Source organism: Anolis carolinensis, chromosome 5 (genome assembly GCF_035594765.1).
Source record: "Anolis carolinensis isolate JA03-04 chromosome 5, rAnoCar3.1.pri, whole genome shotgun sequence".
Taxonomy (NCBI): Eukaryota; Metazoa; Chordata; class Lepidosauria; order Squamata; family Dactyloidae; genus Anolis; species Anolis carolinensis.
In genome coordinates this window covers 137,376,075-137,393,596 of record NC_085845.1, presented here as the reverse complement: position 1 = coordinate 137,393,596, position 17,522 = coordinate 137,376,075, and the positions used below count along the sequence as shown (strand labels likewise).

The following is a 17,522-nucleotide window of genomic DNA, read 5'->3' as shown; positions in this document are numbered from 1 at the left end:
GGGGTCTGCCGTATTGTGCAATACGAATAAACGGTATGGTACAAATCATGAATGAGATATATGAAACAAATACTGGGCCCTACTCTACTCCCTGCATTAATCTGATGACTTTTGTGTATCCATCCATGGATGTGATCCAAAAATTCTCTTAGGTTTAGAAGATAGAAAATATCCCCATATTCCAGGATATTTACCTTGGTAAAACCTTTGTTTAAAAGGACAAAAAAACCATTAAATTTTAATGAAACAAATTTTAGGTTGCCCCGTTTTTCTATAGGAGTCAACCTAGACCAACAGCTTACAGCTCACTCTTCTATACTTTAGGAATCAAAAGAATGTGATTTGAGCTTGAGAACAATTTCAAAATGGCTTCCTCCTGTGCGGGGATTTTGCCATCAAACCAACTAAAGAGAAGTACAACTTCTCACATTCAGAAAGACCAAAGGAAGGCTGTATTTGATCCTAAGAAAACTCTCTCTTTTAAAAAGCTCTTGTAATCTTTAATGTTGACTTCACACTGTTCAATTTACACATTTGAAGCAGGAGCTGACATTTTTTACTTCAAACTTTTCTGCAAGTTCACATTATTGTCCCCAACTTAAAGATTTGTCTTCATCTTAAACGGTGCCAGTAAAAAGTGGAAAATGACCTCCTAAAATTGCATCCCTATCCTGTCATAATTAGAATATAATGAAACATATAACTAGAATGTCATCATTTCAGAAAGTTATAATTTGCAGATTCTGCTGAACTCAACCCTGTACCTTCAGATGCCACAAGTTGTATTTGCTTTTCCAGCTTTTTGAAACCTCCTTACAATATCCCTGGATTGATCAAAAGTATTATTATTATATTGTATGACACAGCAAACAAGATAGATATGCTGGATTTAGTATCACAAAATCACAAGTCGAACACTTCCCAAGTGTCTAGGACTGTGTGATGTATTTTCGGATGATGCGTGCAGATCCCAGTAGGCTGGCCTTTTGCAGTTGGCAGTTGGTAATTGTTTCCAAATGCTGAGATCTTTTGGCATGGCACCCAATGTGCCGATGCACTGGTTTCTGACAGAGTCTTTAAAGTTGAATCTTGAGGTCCTGATAGCGGCTGAGTTTTTCCTGTTGTTTTTCATCAATGCGACTGTCACCTGGGATGGCGACATCAATGATCCAAACCTTTTTCTTTTCCACAACTGTGATGTCTGGTGTGTTGTGTTCCAGAACTTTGTCAGTCTGGATTCGGAAGTCCCACAGTATCTTTGCGTGCTCATTTTCCAATACTTTTGCAGGTTTGTGATCCCACCAGTTCTTTACTGCTGGGAGGTGGTACTTGAGGCATAAGTTCCAATGAATCATTTGGGCCACATAGTTGTGCCTCTGTTTGTAGTCTGTCTGTGCGATTTTCTTACAGCAGCTGAGGATATGATCAATGGCTTCATCGGTTTCCTTGCACAGTCTGCATTTTGGGTCATTAGCTGATTTTTCAATCTTGACCTTAATTGCATTTGTTCTGATGGCTTGCTCCTGGGCTGCAAGGATCAGGCTTTCTGTCTCCTTCTTCAGGGTCCCATTCGTGAGCCATAGCCAGGTCTTCTCCTTATCAGCTTTTCCTTCAATTTTGTCAAGGAACTTTCCATGCAATGTTTTGTTGTGCCAGCTGTCAGCTCTAGTTTGTAGTGCAGTTTTCTTGTACTGATTTTTTGTCTGCTGTGCTTTGAGGAGATTCTGATTTCTGACTTCAATCAAAGCAGGTTCTTCACTTTGCTTTACATATTCTGCCAGGGCATGTTCTTCTTCTTTGACTGCTTGTTTTACTTGCAAGAGTCCTCTGCCACCAGATCTTCTAGGCAGATATAGCCGGTCAACATCACTGTGAGGGTGCAGTGAATGATGAATGGTCATGAATTTTCTTTTTTTTTCTGTCCAAATTATCCAGTTCCGCCTGTGTCCAGTTTATGATGCCAGCAGTATATCTTATGACAGGTATGGCCCAGGTGTTTATGGCCTTGATGGTGTTGCCTTCATTATTATTATTATTATTATTATTATTATTATTATTATTATTATTATTTTCTTTATACTCACATTTTCTCTCCATAAGGAGAGTCTAAGGTTATTTGGAGTTGGATGAAAAGTGTTGCTTGATGCCCAATGATTGGCTCTTGTATCCATTCCAAGTTGCATTATAAAAAGTGTATGTCCATAATGTGGGCTGTGCGTTTATGCACCATGAGAATGAGACTAGAGCTGTGATTAGTGACTAGAGATTAATTTACTCAGCAGCATCAAGGAAATGGCAGAGAGAATCTCTTCCATCAGCCAGTGGATGAGGTGAAGAGAGTGAGGATATTTTGTCATTTTCTTCCTCCCTTTCCATCATGAGTTTGAGTATTGAATTGGGAAAGCAGGGTTTAAATCAGGAAAGGCCAGACCTTTTAACTTGGGGCCACATGGCAAGTCGGAGCACCAGGGAATGAGGGGGGAGGCCAGAGGGGTGGTGTGGGAAGGGAGGGCTTCACACATGGCAGCTTGCCTGGTCCATGGCCGCATCCAGAAAGTTGTGCTCATCAGCACCAGCCACGGGCAGAGCCTCTTCCTGGCCTGCATCTTGGTCTCCACAGCCACTGGACTCATCTGCTCCTCACCAGCACACTCCCCTTCTTCTGGGCCTCTGCATCTGCTGACAAAGGGGGCAGCTTTTTCTCCTCCTCCTCCACCACCACCACCACCACAACCTGGATGCCTCCTTCCCTTCCCCCCTGTTCCTGTTGTTTTTCTTTCTGAAGTGGACTTCCCTTTGAGGAAGTTGGTGGCAGCAGAGAAGGAGGAAGAGGAGAGGGAAGAGGAGCCATCCATCTCATTGCCAGGGGCAGAGGCCTGGACAAAAGGGAACGCACTGGCTCCACACATGCCAGTGAGGAACAGCTAAATCCCGTGGAGGTGGAGGCCAAAGTGCAGGCCAACAAGAGGTTCTGGCTGGGGCTGGGGCTGCAACCACATGTGATTTCCTTGGTCTGCTCTCAACATGAGGACATGAGCGGACCACCACATTCTCATGCTTATAGGAAGGTGAAAGAGAGCAGGGCCTGAGAAAAGAGCCTAAAGGGTCACATCTGTCCCGCGGGCCTGAGTTTGCCCATAACTGGTTTAAATCCCTGCTCAGTCATGGGAGCCCAATGGGTGACCTTGGGCAAGTCACACTTTATCAGTCTTAGAGGAAGACAATGGCAAACCTTTGCTGAACAAATATTGCCAAGCAAACCTTGTGATAGGTTCACCTTAGGATTGCCATAAGTCAGAAATGACTCAAAGACACATAACAATAGCAGCAGCAGCAGTCAACACAGCAGTTAAGAACAACTGCTTATTTTATGATACACTAAATTCCTTTCTATCTTTCCTCATCTTCCTTCCCCTACCCTCTTTTCATTCTCCCACCCAAAAGGTTGTGTGCCATTCTGGTGAGCCTATTTTTTTTCCAGACCATGTTCTTCTTCCCATAGCCAATCATCCTTATGATAGTGTTTCTAGAACTCTCACTATTTTATGCATAGTGTGAACCAAACTGAAGCAAGATGGTAGTCCTTGGTCTGATTTACTCCAGTGAGAAGTAGTTCCAAAGCTTTTGTCCAAGTGACATTATACAACAAAGCCATACCATCACCCTTTGCAAATACTACAGAAGGCAGAAGTGTGAAAACAGGATGTGGTTCTTAAGCTTCCAATTTCAGCAACTGCAACAAGATACAATTCTCTTGCTACAAATTCCATTTGTCAATTATGTTTTTGATTAAATGCTCCTCATAGGAAACTTGAGAAATACTCAAGACCTCCCCCCCCCCCCCCCGCCACTTGACTGCTCAGGTTAATGTTTCTCAATCATTAGATCTTAGATTTCTTTGTATCAATCTATGAAATAATCACAAGAGAACACATTTTGCAGATATAACTGCTGTTGTTTATGACTAAATCTAGTCCCAACTAGATTCATTTGCATCAGTGTGTGAAAATCATATGGATTCGGTGAATTTATTCTACTTGAAATTAAAAATTGGATTTAAGACTTTATATCAAAGGTGGATATTGTTAAATGTTCATGATAATGGCAGTCAAACAGAAGCCATTCCAATGCAAAAGTGGTCTGGAGTATATCCAAGGAAAGTAACATAAACCAGACCATGGTGTGTATACCACTTTAATGTTACCAGTCCCTGTGTTCCAATGAATGAAAGGCCACTGGTTTAGATCTCATTGCATTCCACTGAATTTCTTCTACAAATCAGAACACATTTAGTAATTAGGTGTGACACTTCACAGCTGTCAGACAGCTAGCTAGTCTTTGAGTCTATTGTCCATTTCCTTCAGGGAAGTTTTAGCAGAAGAATCAGGAATTGGGCAATTACAGGAGAAGAAAGCCGCATTCCGGACCTCAGCATAAAAGCAGTGGCATGATCATACTGGCAGGAGTAATGGGAAATCAACATGTCTAATGTGAAAATATGTGTAAACACTGACTCAAACACCATTCATTGTTCTTGTCAGATGAGACATGCTGAGAACCAAATGCTTCTTGCTCATTTGCATTATAAATGAAAAAACACAGCACCTGAAAGCTCAGTCCACAGAGTCCCTCCTGTGATTAAGGAGCTTGGTATTCATAGAGAAGTAATTCCAATTAGCCATGTTATCTTTCTGAGAAAGCTCAATGGTGGATACAAATGCAAGTGGCACTTATTTCTTTTCTTCCCCACAGAAAACCAGGCTTGCCAGAATCCATGCAGCAAAGAGTGGAAGTGCAAATGCTTACATGCAGAGCAAACGGAATGGCTTATTCAGTGACCAGTTCCAGCAGGTAAGGAGCATTGTATGCGCTAAACCCAGAAGCCGCAATGAATAACACATCAGCATTTTGTGGTCTGTTTTACATCAGAAAAAGTCAGATTTTGATACATACCCATAGGCTGAAGGTAAAATCCTTCTTATGCATGAGGGCTGATGAGTAAAGGGAAAGGGCTAGATCAAGAAAAATTGTTTCCCTTGAGATCCAGTCTGCTTTTTTTTCTTTTTTTTTCTTTTCTTTTCTTTTCTTTTCTTTCTTTCTTTTTTGGACACATACAAATCTACAGGTGAAGCTACTGGGAGAGGGGGAAAGGTCACTTGCGCAAAAGCAATCTTCTCCCTATGTGACTCTAATGAACCTCCCAGGAGTCTACAGCTGCCTTCAAAATAGCCATTTCCCTTCTTCCAGATGGGATAGCCAGACTGGCTGCTAGTCTCAAGTGCATTTCGTTAAAATGCAATTTTAATGTCAAGGATGTCACACATTTGTTCCAGGCATGATTGGATCTCTGTTATATAAAGAATATTGGTGTATCAGAATGTCTGTTTTTAAGCTGATTTCCACTCATTCTGCTGCTTGTTAAGTCTTTTACCTTCCTTTGCCTCTCCCGAGAGAGAGAGAGACGGAGAAAGAAAGAAAGTTCAAGCCAATATGTCTTGATTTTGCTCTGGTTCTTGTTTTATGAAATTGCAATAGTATTGCTTTTTTTGCTGTAACTTTTATTAGTGGTGGGTGGTACTTCCTCCATTGATGGGACAGTGAATATCTTCCAGGTTGTAGGCCGAACGTTAAAGAAGTTAACCAAGGTATTAAGCCTACTTAGAGATATAATTCAGTACCATGAATAGCTCTTTGAAAATTCAGAATAAAACCTAGAGTGGATTTTGCCACTCAGTTGCTAAGAAAGACACCATCCACCATTGGATAGTTTTCATTCACAAAGCCTTTTTAGGAAGAGTGGAATTGTCTAAAGATCCATCAGATTTCAGACTGTCCTCATCTTCTCCTCGTAATATCCTGTTTTGAGCCTTCTCTCTGGTGGGAACTGCACCAACAGTAGATTAACACTCACAGATCATCCTGCAAGAATACTGGACTCTTTGAGATCAGCCTTCTATTGTTGGATTTTGTCACCTATAGAAGGTCATTTCCACATCCTGTTCTGTCAAAAAGATATCTAGTCTTTTGGATTTCATAATTCTGGATAAGGAAACCCTGCCTAACAAACCTCTCACAATAGTTTCTTGAAAAGAAAGACCGGCCAGGCACATACTGTATTTTTTCACTTCTCACTTTTTCCTCTATATAAACATCTCTAGAAATGGAGGTGTCTTACAATCACAGGTATATCTTATGTATTTTTGTTGGGATGGTGATAGTGGTACTGAAATTTGGGTGTGTCTTACAAGTGGTTTCTCCAATTGTAAAACGTCAATGACATCTTACAATTGAAGAAATACAGTAAGAAATTATGCAGCATTTTGTTCTAAGACCATTTCAACAAGGTGTTTCTATTTCTACTTTGACTGTATCATTAATAATCCTTATCTATAGACAGTAATATTATTTCCAAGTCATGTTGAAATCAGTATTTAAATTGGTATACAGTGTTCCCTCACTACTTCACGGTTCACTTTTCGTGGATTTGCTGTTTCGCGGTTTTTCAATAAACTCTAAAAGACTATTATAAATCATAAAAAATTACAATTTACAGCCTAAGGAAAGGAGAAAGGAGAAGCCAAAGGGAGAGAAAAGGAGCGGCAACAGGAGGAGAAGGAGGCAATTTATCAACACATGCTTGGTTGATAAAGACTTAAAATAGTGTATAACTACTGAAATAATATATACATATTAAAATAAATATAGTGCCCCTATTTGCAGATTTTCACTTATTGCGGCTGGTCATGGAACCCCACGATAAGTGAGGGAACACTGTATTTCTTGCTCCTTAATTTCAGTAGATCTTGAATGGTTAAGCAATGATATTACCAGTGTGTTAGCTGTTAGCACACCAACACACACCAATTATTTGCTCCTATGCTTTCACTTGGACTTGTTTGCCAATACAAAAAAAAAATTGGTTAACAAGAACATGGTCTTATGGAAACCTCAATACTACAAATATTTTTAAATGAGCAGTATTTCAGCCATAAAGCATTGTACTACAGGCTTAGTGTCTGTTCAGTTTGGTTTTATTTACATCAACTAAGATGCATATTTTGATCAAGATCCTCACTTGATGCCAATTTCTTCACAAATGAGAACAATGCAATATTTTATGTATCAACAGTTATGCAAAGATGAACAAGAGGCCTTTGTTAACAAAACTGGCTCTTCCTTTGAAATCCAGCACCACCACCTGCTTCACTGTCTGGAGAAAACAACGGTAAGGTGATAAAACGGCAGCTTCCTTCTGATCTGCGAAGAATCAATCTGGTGTTGTGCTATTGCTTTTAGTTAAGGATGCCTGATCTTGTGCAATTTCATCTTACTTCTTAAAGCCAAAGACATTATTCATGGCATGAGAGTCTCCTGAAGTTATATTTGTAGCAGGATTCATGTGTGAGCTGGTGAAATCTGCTGGGGATTTGACTGTATAGGAGTAAAGTTTGTTTCTGCTGAACATAGGAGCAGTTTCAGATCATTTGCTGGTGGAAATACTGGGGAAGAGATCACTACAACAGGGAGCTGTAGTAATAGTTGAATTACCAAATTTCACTAGTAATTAAGGGACAGAAGACAAGATCAGATACTCTTTTCTTAATATGGGTTAATTGATCTTTCAGAAAGATTGCAACAAAACAGATAGAGCGGGAGATTGATGTAGGTATGCCAACTTTTCCTAATCTAGAATTGTCATCTCATTTTGGAAATGTAATGACAGTCCAACAAGTGTTGAGCCATCTGACAGTTGTGCTGGCAACTTATTTTTGTCTGCCTTTCTCTAAATATGCACATTTGTGAAAGAGCTATTCCCAATGTGCATATTTATATTCAACCTTTTCTAAACTATTTTAAAGACCCACAGTGAGTCCTCCAGTATAAACGTAGTTTGTGCATATATTTTCTTATCACTTGTTTATGAGTGTGGGTGTTCCCTATTATTTTCCCCACATTTTTGGTTTGCAAATTGTGCTATGTTCCAGTTTATGCACGGTTCACCTTTTCTTTGTTCTGATGCCTCATGCAGTTTTGGGGACTCAGTCATTGCACTTCAGTAGTTGGTGAATAAGTTTTAATTTTGGGGAGTGGCCCAGTGCCAAATTTGGTCCTACCATTCTTTTAAAAGTGTCTTTACACTTTTATTTCTTTCGGGTGGCAATAACAGACCTGTTATTTAGTTTTCCTTATCATTTTTCTTTCTTTTCTCTTTTTCTTGCCCTTGCCTTTAGAAAGAATATTATTTTCAATGCTATTTAATTTAGGCTATTTCACATACCGAGATACAATCTGCAGTTAGGATCTGAATATATTTTTTAAATGAACCTGAGGGCTTGAACTAAACCAGTGGATTGTTTCCCCTTTTATCATGTTTTAACAGAAGGGGACAAAGAAATAAATTTATTTCATTCAAATTTTTTTCTTTTTTTCTTGGAGCCCACATTTTTCATCAGGCCTATCTTCAGTGTAATGAACTTTATAGAATTGAGTTCTTTGAAAATTGTGTCCAAAGTTTCCTTGAATCCATATGTATTTGGGAAGTTCATATTTCTCTATTTTTTCCACAAAAAAAAGGTGGATGTATCAGTATTTTTATTAAACCTATTTAATATAAAACACTACTTGAAAATATTTAATATATTTTGTGTATTTTTCCTTTATTTTAGGATTGGCCATAATTAGGTTTTAAACAAACTACCAATTTTCAGTAAAATGCAGAAATTAGTGAGCTGTATTACTCTCTTGGCAAAACAACTTTGTAATCATTTTGCAACCAAATTTTAACTTCATTTTAAAAGAGAAATCATAAACTATTGTGCCAATATTAAGATAATATACAGTATCATGAAATGTACAGACCAGCATGATCATGATAAGAATGTTCAATGCCGCTTGTCTTTCTCAATCATGTTGAGCAGAATCACGAGTTTGTGGATGACCAAATGTACGAGGAAAGCTGCATGGAGGTTTCTACAGTCAACAGGCATTCCAGCCACAGCCCTTCTCTTTCTTCCCAACAAGGAATGACAAGCTCTTGCTGTTCACGACGACATAAAAAGACATTCCGCATCCCAAACGCCAACCTTGCTGGCAGCCGACCAAGTAGCATCCAAGAACTCAGTACCATTCAGATCAGGTGCATGGAAAGAACACCTCTGTCTAACAGGTACTTCAGTTTTAGAAATGATCCTAGACAGAGATAACAGTGTCCTTAAACCTTCCGTATGGCAAAGGACTGTCAGGAAGCATGAGCTTGTGTTAATGTGGATATTTTTTGTTTTGTTTCAGATAATTAACTGTGTTATGCAGGGCTGTAAGGAAAGCAGTCATCTGTTCTTGAAAATAATAATTTTGGAGTACATAAGTGAATGACTGTGGATACTTTTTAAATATCATGGGAAATCAGCTGTGTAATACGGTGGACTTTACTGACAGCTAGTTATAAATATTTTCCAGTTTATAACTCAGTTGTTATCTATGAGCCCATGAACCCAATCGTCTTCCCAACAACTGTCAATAATCCCTTAGACAAACATTCAAAGCCCCTAAAACAACTCTAATTTCACTGAATTGACTCATAACCTTTGAAAATACTGTGATTATATATGTTTACCAAATTGTTTGGCCATATCTACATGAACCTAATGGAAGGATTGATGGATAACACATTCACAATCCCAGAGACCAGTAGACATTTATATAAGGATCTTCTGCCTCATTGACTTCAATAGAGGCACTTTTCTCTACAAGAATTGGTTTATACCAAGATTTGGTGTCCCTCTACTGAAATGATTGACAACATGTTATGTTTTGAAATATGAATAAGAGCTGTAAATAATATCCAGAGTGGATTACCTGAGTCAACAATGGAATGAGAGGTTCCATTATTCACAACAGTAACTCAATTGCTGGAAATTTGTCTACCTACTATGAGTAGCATAATATGCTAAGAGATAATGTTCTACTCTTAGTGCTTGACACGCTTGTTCATAATTTATTTATTTACAGTATTTATATTCCGCCCTTCTCACCCCGAAGGGGACTCAGGGCGGATCACATTATGTACATATAGGGCAAACATTCAATGCCCTTAAACACATCAAACTGAGACAGAGACAACAGACAGACAGACGCAGAGGCAATTTAACCTTCTCCTGAGGGGATGTTCGATTCTGGCCACAGGGGGGAGCAGCTGCTTCATCATCCACTCTGATGGCACTTCCTCACTTCCTCATTCTAACGTTGTAAATTAGTTAAACTTGCCTCCCCACTTTTATAAGTGGTACCTTATTTCCTACTTGATAGATGCAACTATCATTCGGGTTGCTAGGTCAGCAACGAGCAGGGGCTATTTTTTATTTTTAATTGACGGGTGCTCACCCTGCCACGGGCTGGCCTCGAACTCATGACCTCATGGTCAGAGTGATTTATTGCAGCAGCTGTTTACCAGCCTGCGCCACAGCCCGGCCCCTAACATTGTAATTTACTGTATATATTCATGTATAAGTTGAAAAATTTTAGCCAAGACATTAACTCCCAAGACCTGGCTCAGCTTATCCACTAGTAAATGTTTGTGCTGTTTCAACACTTGTAAAAATTTCTATGAATAGAATGCATTGGAAGAGCCTAAAAGAAGCATTGAGCCCCATTTCTCCATCACAGCACTACTTCTGACTTTTTGAATGATTGGGCAGGAATATGAGGGTGGCATTTGGTCCCCTGAAGCAGCATTGGTTCTTTCCTCTCTCTCTGGAAAGACTGGTAATTTATCCATGGTCATATCAAAATCGATAATCTGTCCTTATCTTAAGCATGATAATAACTTATACATGAGTATACACAGTATTCTTATTACATAAACTGTTAGAACATAGACCTAAATCCATTTTTACACTGTTGCTACAATACCTTCCCTTTCCCTCACAGCCTTCAGAGGTTGTTCTAAACAAAGCTCAGAAGGTTTCCCAGCCCTTCAGGGGTATAAAGGCATACATATAGGTTTCACTGGAAGGGGATGACCACCTGCCCTGCTGAACCTCACTGTTTTAACTGTGGAAGTCCAGCTATGAGTTCTAAATTATATATATATATATATATATATATATATATATATATATATATATATAGGAAGGCAGTCTCAGCACACTGACACACTTTATCAAAATATGGCCAACCATCATGAAATTTTGTATTCTGCTTTGGGGCTTTTTATGAAAAAAAATTTGTGGAACAAATCCTTGGGTGTTGTGTTGTTTGCACAAACATTGAGTTTTGCATCGACCTCTCCTGCCCTACACTCATAAGTGAACAAAACAAGTAAATTATATATCTTGATAGTACATTATTCCAAGTAAAATGTATTAAGGCTGGTGAATGAACAATAGAATAAGTACTGCCATTTTGTTGCAAACCAGATCCAAGCTGGATGGTTTTCTGACGTACCACAGCTGTATAAAAACACTAAGCAGATGGAACATTTATGTAATTTTTGTACCCATTGATTTTTTTTAAACTTCTCTAGCCGATCCAGTTTAAATGCCAAAATGGAAGAGTGTGTTAAACTAAACTGTGAGCAGCCTTATGTAACAACAGCAATAATCAGCATTCCAACACCGCCTGTGACTACACCAGAGGGAGACGATAGACCTGAATCTCCAGAGTATTCATCAGGAAACATTGTCAGAGTATCTGCTTTATAAAACAGTTAAATTAAAGACTGCTCAAAAACTGAGCTGCGGCAAAGAGAATGAGAGCGTGAAGAAAAAAAGACATGGCAACACTTTGTTAAATGGAACGCCAACAGGCAATTGGAAGATTTTGGAGATACAAACATGTTTGGGCTTTCAGTTCTGAATTGTGTGCATTGGGCAACCAAATGGAATTTCTACATATCACTTGAACCTTTCTGGAGCAAACTCTTCTGTGACTCTTTTCATTTACTCTATGAGCACAATGAAATGTCTCCCATTGATGCTTCTTCTTACCATGACAAATCTTTTTAATAAAAATCTAAAACAAAACCAAAAAAAAATCAAGAAAAGAAAGATAACTACTGTTCGAACCACTTACATTCCAACCGGATGCAAAATCAAGGATGGAAACAAAGTTTTGATATTCTCTTTTTTCCTGTTGATACACCATGAACAAGCTGACTTTAACGAAAGAGAGAGAGAAAATGGCTCATCAATATTTGTGCTGACTGGAAGAAACACAACCATAATGCATGTGAAAATTCTTTGGAGCTGTGATCTGAGTTTTCTTCTGTTGTTTATTTCAGGTTAGGCATGATAACATTTTACTGTAGACAAGGGGCATTTCTGTGCACTTACAAAAAAGCTGATTGTTAATGTTCCATTGTACAAATAACTTCCTTTTCTGAGGGTGAAATTAAGTATTTCTCACTCAAAAACATGCATTAGTGAACTTGAGATGTTCAATTAGTTTAGTATTTATCATTGTTTTCTCTGGCTTCCTTGGTACTGTTACAACTGCAATAATACAATGTACATCTGTTGTATCAGGAATCAGGCTTTTATTTATATAATTGCACAAAAAAATCAACTACGCAGATAAAAGAACCACAAGGATAGACAGTACAGTTGTTCTCTGTTAAAGTTTAAAATAAGTTCACAACCAAAACTATTGTATCACAAATGTAGGGTTGTGCGTTTTTTTTAAAAGTTCCCATTATTCTGTAATACTTTAAAGCCAATCATTGCCTTTGTTAAACTTCTTTCCGCTTTGAATGTCAAGGGTTTCTATAGCTAAGAACTCCCTTTGATTAACTTCATTCTGTAGTTTTATGTTTCTGGGACAAATCAACAGTCTTCCTAGCACAGTGTTACTGTGTCATTTATATCAGCAGTAACACTAACTTGGTTTAGCAATTAACATCTCTTAAATTGTACTACTATTGAGTCCTACTACTGGGCAAGCTAAGTACTGGGAGACAGAGTTAAGATTTCCAGAGAATTACTAAAAAATATTGCTGGAACATTTAGGTATTCTAACAAGAATGTTAATGAAATGAATGCTTTGAACCTATTGTTGCAAAACAATAGTTGATGTGAAATTATGTACTACTGTGGGATCAATGCACAAATGTTACTGTTTGAATTTATCCTTTTGTTTGTCTGTTTCGTTGTCCAAAGGATTTTTAAAATGCTATTTCCAGAAAAGTAACTTTCTTCAATAGTTGCTAATCTAAGAGCATGGTGGCTTGCCATCATTTCAAGTCCTCAAGCAAAAAAACAAACAACACAGAAATATGTTTCTAAGAACGTGTAACCAAACCTTGAAAGTGTTTCTAAAGAAAATGCTAGATGGACATGTATAGCACCTCTACTACAGAGGGCACTATAAGATAGTGTATTGCCAGATGTATTCTCATCTGATCATTGAACCCACTCATGTATGGAAGTAAGAATGTCCTTAAGTGGTCTCTTGTCTGAAATTATGTCAGATTAAAAATAATATATTGGATGTTGGTGATCAGATTCCATCCTCATCAGCTGCCACCCAATCTGTTTAGTGCAATTTAGTATTATGTGACCAGCATCACACCCAACCACATTTCACATTTCCAAAGTATTGGATCCAACACCCCCCCCCCCCCACCCGATAGTTGAGTGAATGGGAAATGTAGAAGTACAAAGCTCTCATCCTTTTTTTATGGATTCATTGTCCAAGCCTTTGTTGCATCACCTTAGTTGTAGGAGAGTTGGGTAGGGAATTATGCAAACTATGTATGCCCTTGCAGTCTACCTCCTACACCCCATATCACGTCTGGTATCTTACCGTCAAGGCAAAATGGACAGTTGTGGTCAACGTCCTCTCTCATTTTGGTGCTGTTCCCCATCATTGGATCTGCATCAAAAACAAATGAACTATCATAGTGTAATGCCTATGGCAGGGGTGAGCAACATGAAGGCCCCATCCTGTTTTATAGCCACCAGAGACTCCAACTCACCCAATCCCAGGATATATTTTTTTGTAAAAACATGTAAGAATCACTTTTTGAGAAGTAGAATTTTATGGAAACCAAGATGAATGGTCCCCATGTGCCTTGTTTTAGGTTATTTTTCCCAGTATTGAAATTAAACATTCAGTTAAATAAAAACCCAATTAAATAATGTTTTGGCTAGCACAATAAATCTGGGAGTTGTATAGGAAACTGATTCCCGTACCCTATACTGAGTTGACCATCTTATCCTATAGGAACAGAAAGTCAATCTACGCAGATACTTGTGCCAGTATCTTGTGCTGCATTTATGCACTCCCCTTTTCAGTCTCTAGTTTGAAATGGATCTTTTAAATTTAGTATATTTCGTTCCCTACTTTTTATGACAACACAAACTCATCATGTTCAAAATCAACTATTTTGATTTTTCTCTCATTTTTTTTCACTTATACTATGATTGTCATTTCTAATTGGCTTTATCAAAGAAAAAAGGAAAATTGGGATATAATTTTTTAAAAATATATTGTTCATTTGCTTTAGGAAAAAGTTTAGAAAGCCTGGATTTATCTGCATTCCTTTGTAGTCTTCCTGAGTCACTTCACTGAACTCACAGAATCATCTCATTGTTCCACTTCAGGGGAAAAAAGGGTCTCATTTGGATGTGCTCCTTTGCTCGTGCTGAGTTACTGGGTTGACATTTATACATGGTGTGATCCATAATGGTTGAAGTGATCCTTGACTTGTTTCTCTGAAATAAGAGTGGGCACAGAATCCTGTTGGTGAAATACTCTGGTATAACTTGGGGCTATATAATTTAGGGAATGTTGTAGGATGTAGCCATACCTCCTTGTGCAATGCCAACACCATACAAGGCAGCTTCCCAGCACTTATATAATCTCCCTTGACCACTTAGGGCACGCCCAGATTGGGCTTAATCCCACAACCCACTTCATCGTGGGTTTAAATCCTTACGCCCTTCCCAAAAACCCGGGCTTTTCCGGGGAGAACGTCATGGGACTGCCCCCAAACCCCTTAAAATTCAAAAAAACATACTCGGTAACCATACCACCTCTTCAGCAGGCCTCCTGATGTGTAGAAATGACGTGCCAGGACGTGAAGGAGCAGGAGGCCTGTCAGAGAGGCAGATCAGTAAGTTTTTGTGTATTTTAAGAGCTTTTGGGAGGGGGGTTGGGGAGGGGGATGCCCACCTTGGTTCTGTAGTTGTTTGGAAGTCTGAAGAACCAAGATGGGCTGTAGGGACTGAGCCCACAGACCCAATATCCCTTTAGACCTGGAGGTCTAAATGACCTGGAGGTCTAAATGGGGTATCAAATTAATTTGGGACAAAGCAAGGTTTATCTGCTTTGTTCAGAATTAATTCACTTTTACCTGAAGCGTTGTTTGGATGCCTCAGATAAAAGCCGACAGGGCCCACATTTTGGGCCCTGTCTGGAAGCGCCCTTAGTAGCATCATCACTAGAGATGTCTTCCTACTTCTCTCATCTGTGGTATTGCAGTTAGATACTCTGGCTCTTCCCCCAAGCAAAAATACATCTTAACTCTGGGAAGCTTGGGCTATTGGAGGAAGGGGTAGCCCAATGCAAATGCACTGGCTTTATACTCTACTAGTGCAATACAACTTCTCACTTAATAAGTGATAGTCAAGAGATTGGCAATGGGATCCAAAATTAACTTCAATGATAATTGACATTTTGTGTGCTTTGTGCTGATATGATTTCTCAATTTAAAACTGTCCTGTTAAGAATTTGCAATTTCTCTTTTTTATTGGTTTGTTTGTTGAAAGTACCTTAAACGTCATCTCAGAATTTTTAATGTTAATTGCAGTCACCAAAAGTTGCTGGAGATGAAGGCCTTGATCCTGGAGATGTAATCTGCAATTCAGAGATCTACATACTGGGATCAGAAAAGGCTACCAGGCTAGAGAAAACCAGACCAGACCCCAGTATATGAATGTTGAATGGGAAACCCCATGCCTTACCCTATAGGGTCCTCCTGTGTCTCAAGCTTGTTCATGAGGCAATATTGTTCCACAGATGCAACAACTTTCCCATTTTCTTCTTTCCTTCCATATTTCACTGGATCCAGGCCAGCTCTCTTCCAAGCGGCTCAGGTCAGCAAAACCACGCTGGCATTTAAAGATCCAGTTTCTCATGATCTTATACCTTGTTTAGATGGGAAAGTGGAAAAACAATGTTAACATTGCAGGCTACATCCCAGCAGCATGGCTTCCCTTTAATCTCCTGCCTTTAAATTTGGTGAGATTTTGCATAATGCTAATCTGCCCATTGCTCATGCAAGTATATTATAATTTTATTTTTTTTAAATGGAATTCAGAAGCTCAACATCATTTTAGTGTTTTAGGTGATTTAAATGCTGTTTTTGGTAGTGAATGACTTGGCGACTGTGTAAAATGCATCTGTACTGTAAATGAAATGTAATTATTTCTGTGTATCACACAAAGAAATCAAGGTTGTTGGTTGTTTGGGGGGATGATTTCGATAATTTTGGAGGGAAGTTGAAATTCGTATTGTACTTCAGGCGGGCAGTATAACAAGCTGTGTTATGCTGAATAAATCAGACATCTGAGGACTGTTTAAATAAAACATCTGCATGCTTGAATGGGACAACTGATTTTGCAATAACCTCATTCATGGGAACATTGTGCTCCAGCCCATATTTCGAAGGAACTACCGGTGAAGCTTAACCTAAAATTTCTCTCGTGATTCAAGATGTCATTCATTCCAACTATTGTGCAGTTAATAAGTACCAGATCTTCATAACATCAAGGTCAGCTTCTCCCAAAATAGACCACATTTTACTGTCCTACTAAAAAAAATCTTGTAAGGTGTGAATACCTTCAACAGTTATTCACTCTGACCTAGCTCCATATCTGTATCTCTACTTCGATATTTCGGTGATTAGATGCTCAGCAGCAGGAGGGAACAGAGGAGCACTAAATCCAGGTGGTTTCCAGGCCAAAGCTCTACGTGCTCAGCATGGAAGATTGTGATAGGAATTATATATACAGCACTCATTTGGGCACACAGCTCATACTTACCCTTAGAATACATGTTTTGAGAACCCTGCTTCTCAGTATATATGCTTTTTATCTGCCTTGGCCTTTAACATAGCCACTAGCAATTGAGAACAACCCAGTTTCTGACCTGAACAGCTCTGAATGGTAAGTGAATATGGTAACTTATAGCCCAGTATATTTATTATATTATTAACTAGAGCCTCTACAAAATCTTATCCTATATCTATTTCATAGTGTGAAAATAATCTATAGTTCTTAAACAGATTCTCCCAAGCTAGGAAATATGCTGCAGCAGAATCTTATTAGTGATATACAATTACATACCCAGAGGTTACAAGACCATTAAGTCTTTTCATGTTAATATCCTCACAACAGCTCTGTGATCAAGCCAAGAGACTGCTTCTGGGTTAATGTAACCAAATGAATTTCATGGCTTGGTGGACAACTGAACCTGGTTGTTCCGGAGTTGTCCAAATTCAGGGATAATTGTTGATCAGCAAAGCT

General features: G+C 38.8%; 1 protein-coding gene across 1 annotated transcript in view; it reads left to right on the top strand.

Annotated features, from left to right (window-relative positions):
• The window catches only part of kcnd2 (potassium voltage-gated channel subfamily D member 2), a 396,909-nt gene extending 380,301 nt beyond the window's left edge, over positions 1-16,608 (top strand). The window contains exons 4-7 of the mRNA XM_003221219.4: positions 4,753-4,851; positions 7,130-7,225; positions 8,919-9,166; positions 11,522-16,608. Of these exons, the coding sequence (XP_003221267.1) occupies positions 4,753-4,851; positions 7,130-7,225; positions 8,919-9,166; positions 11,522-11,699 (621 nt within the window). The 3' untranslated portion in view covers positions 11,700-16,608. The remainder of the gene's footprint in view (positions 1-4,752; positions 4,852-7,129; positions 7,226-8,918; positions 9,167-11,521) is intronic.
• The last annotated feature ends 914 nt before the right edge of the window (positions 16,609-17,522 follow it).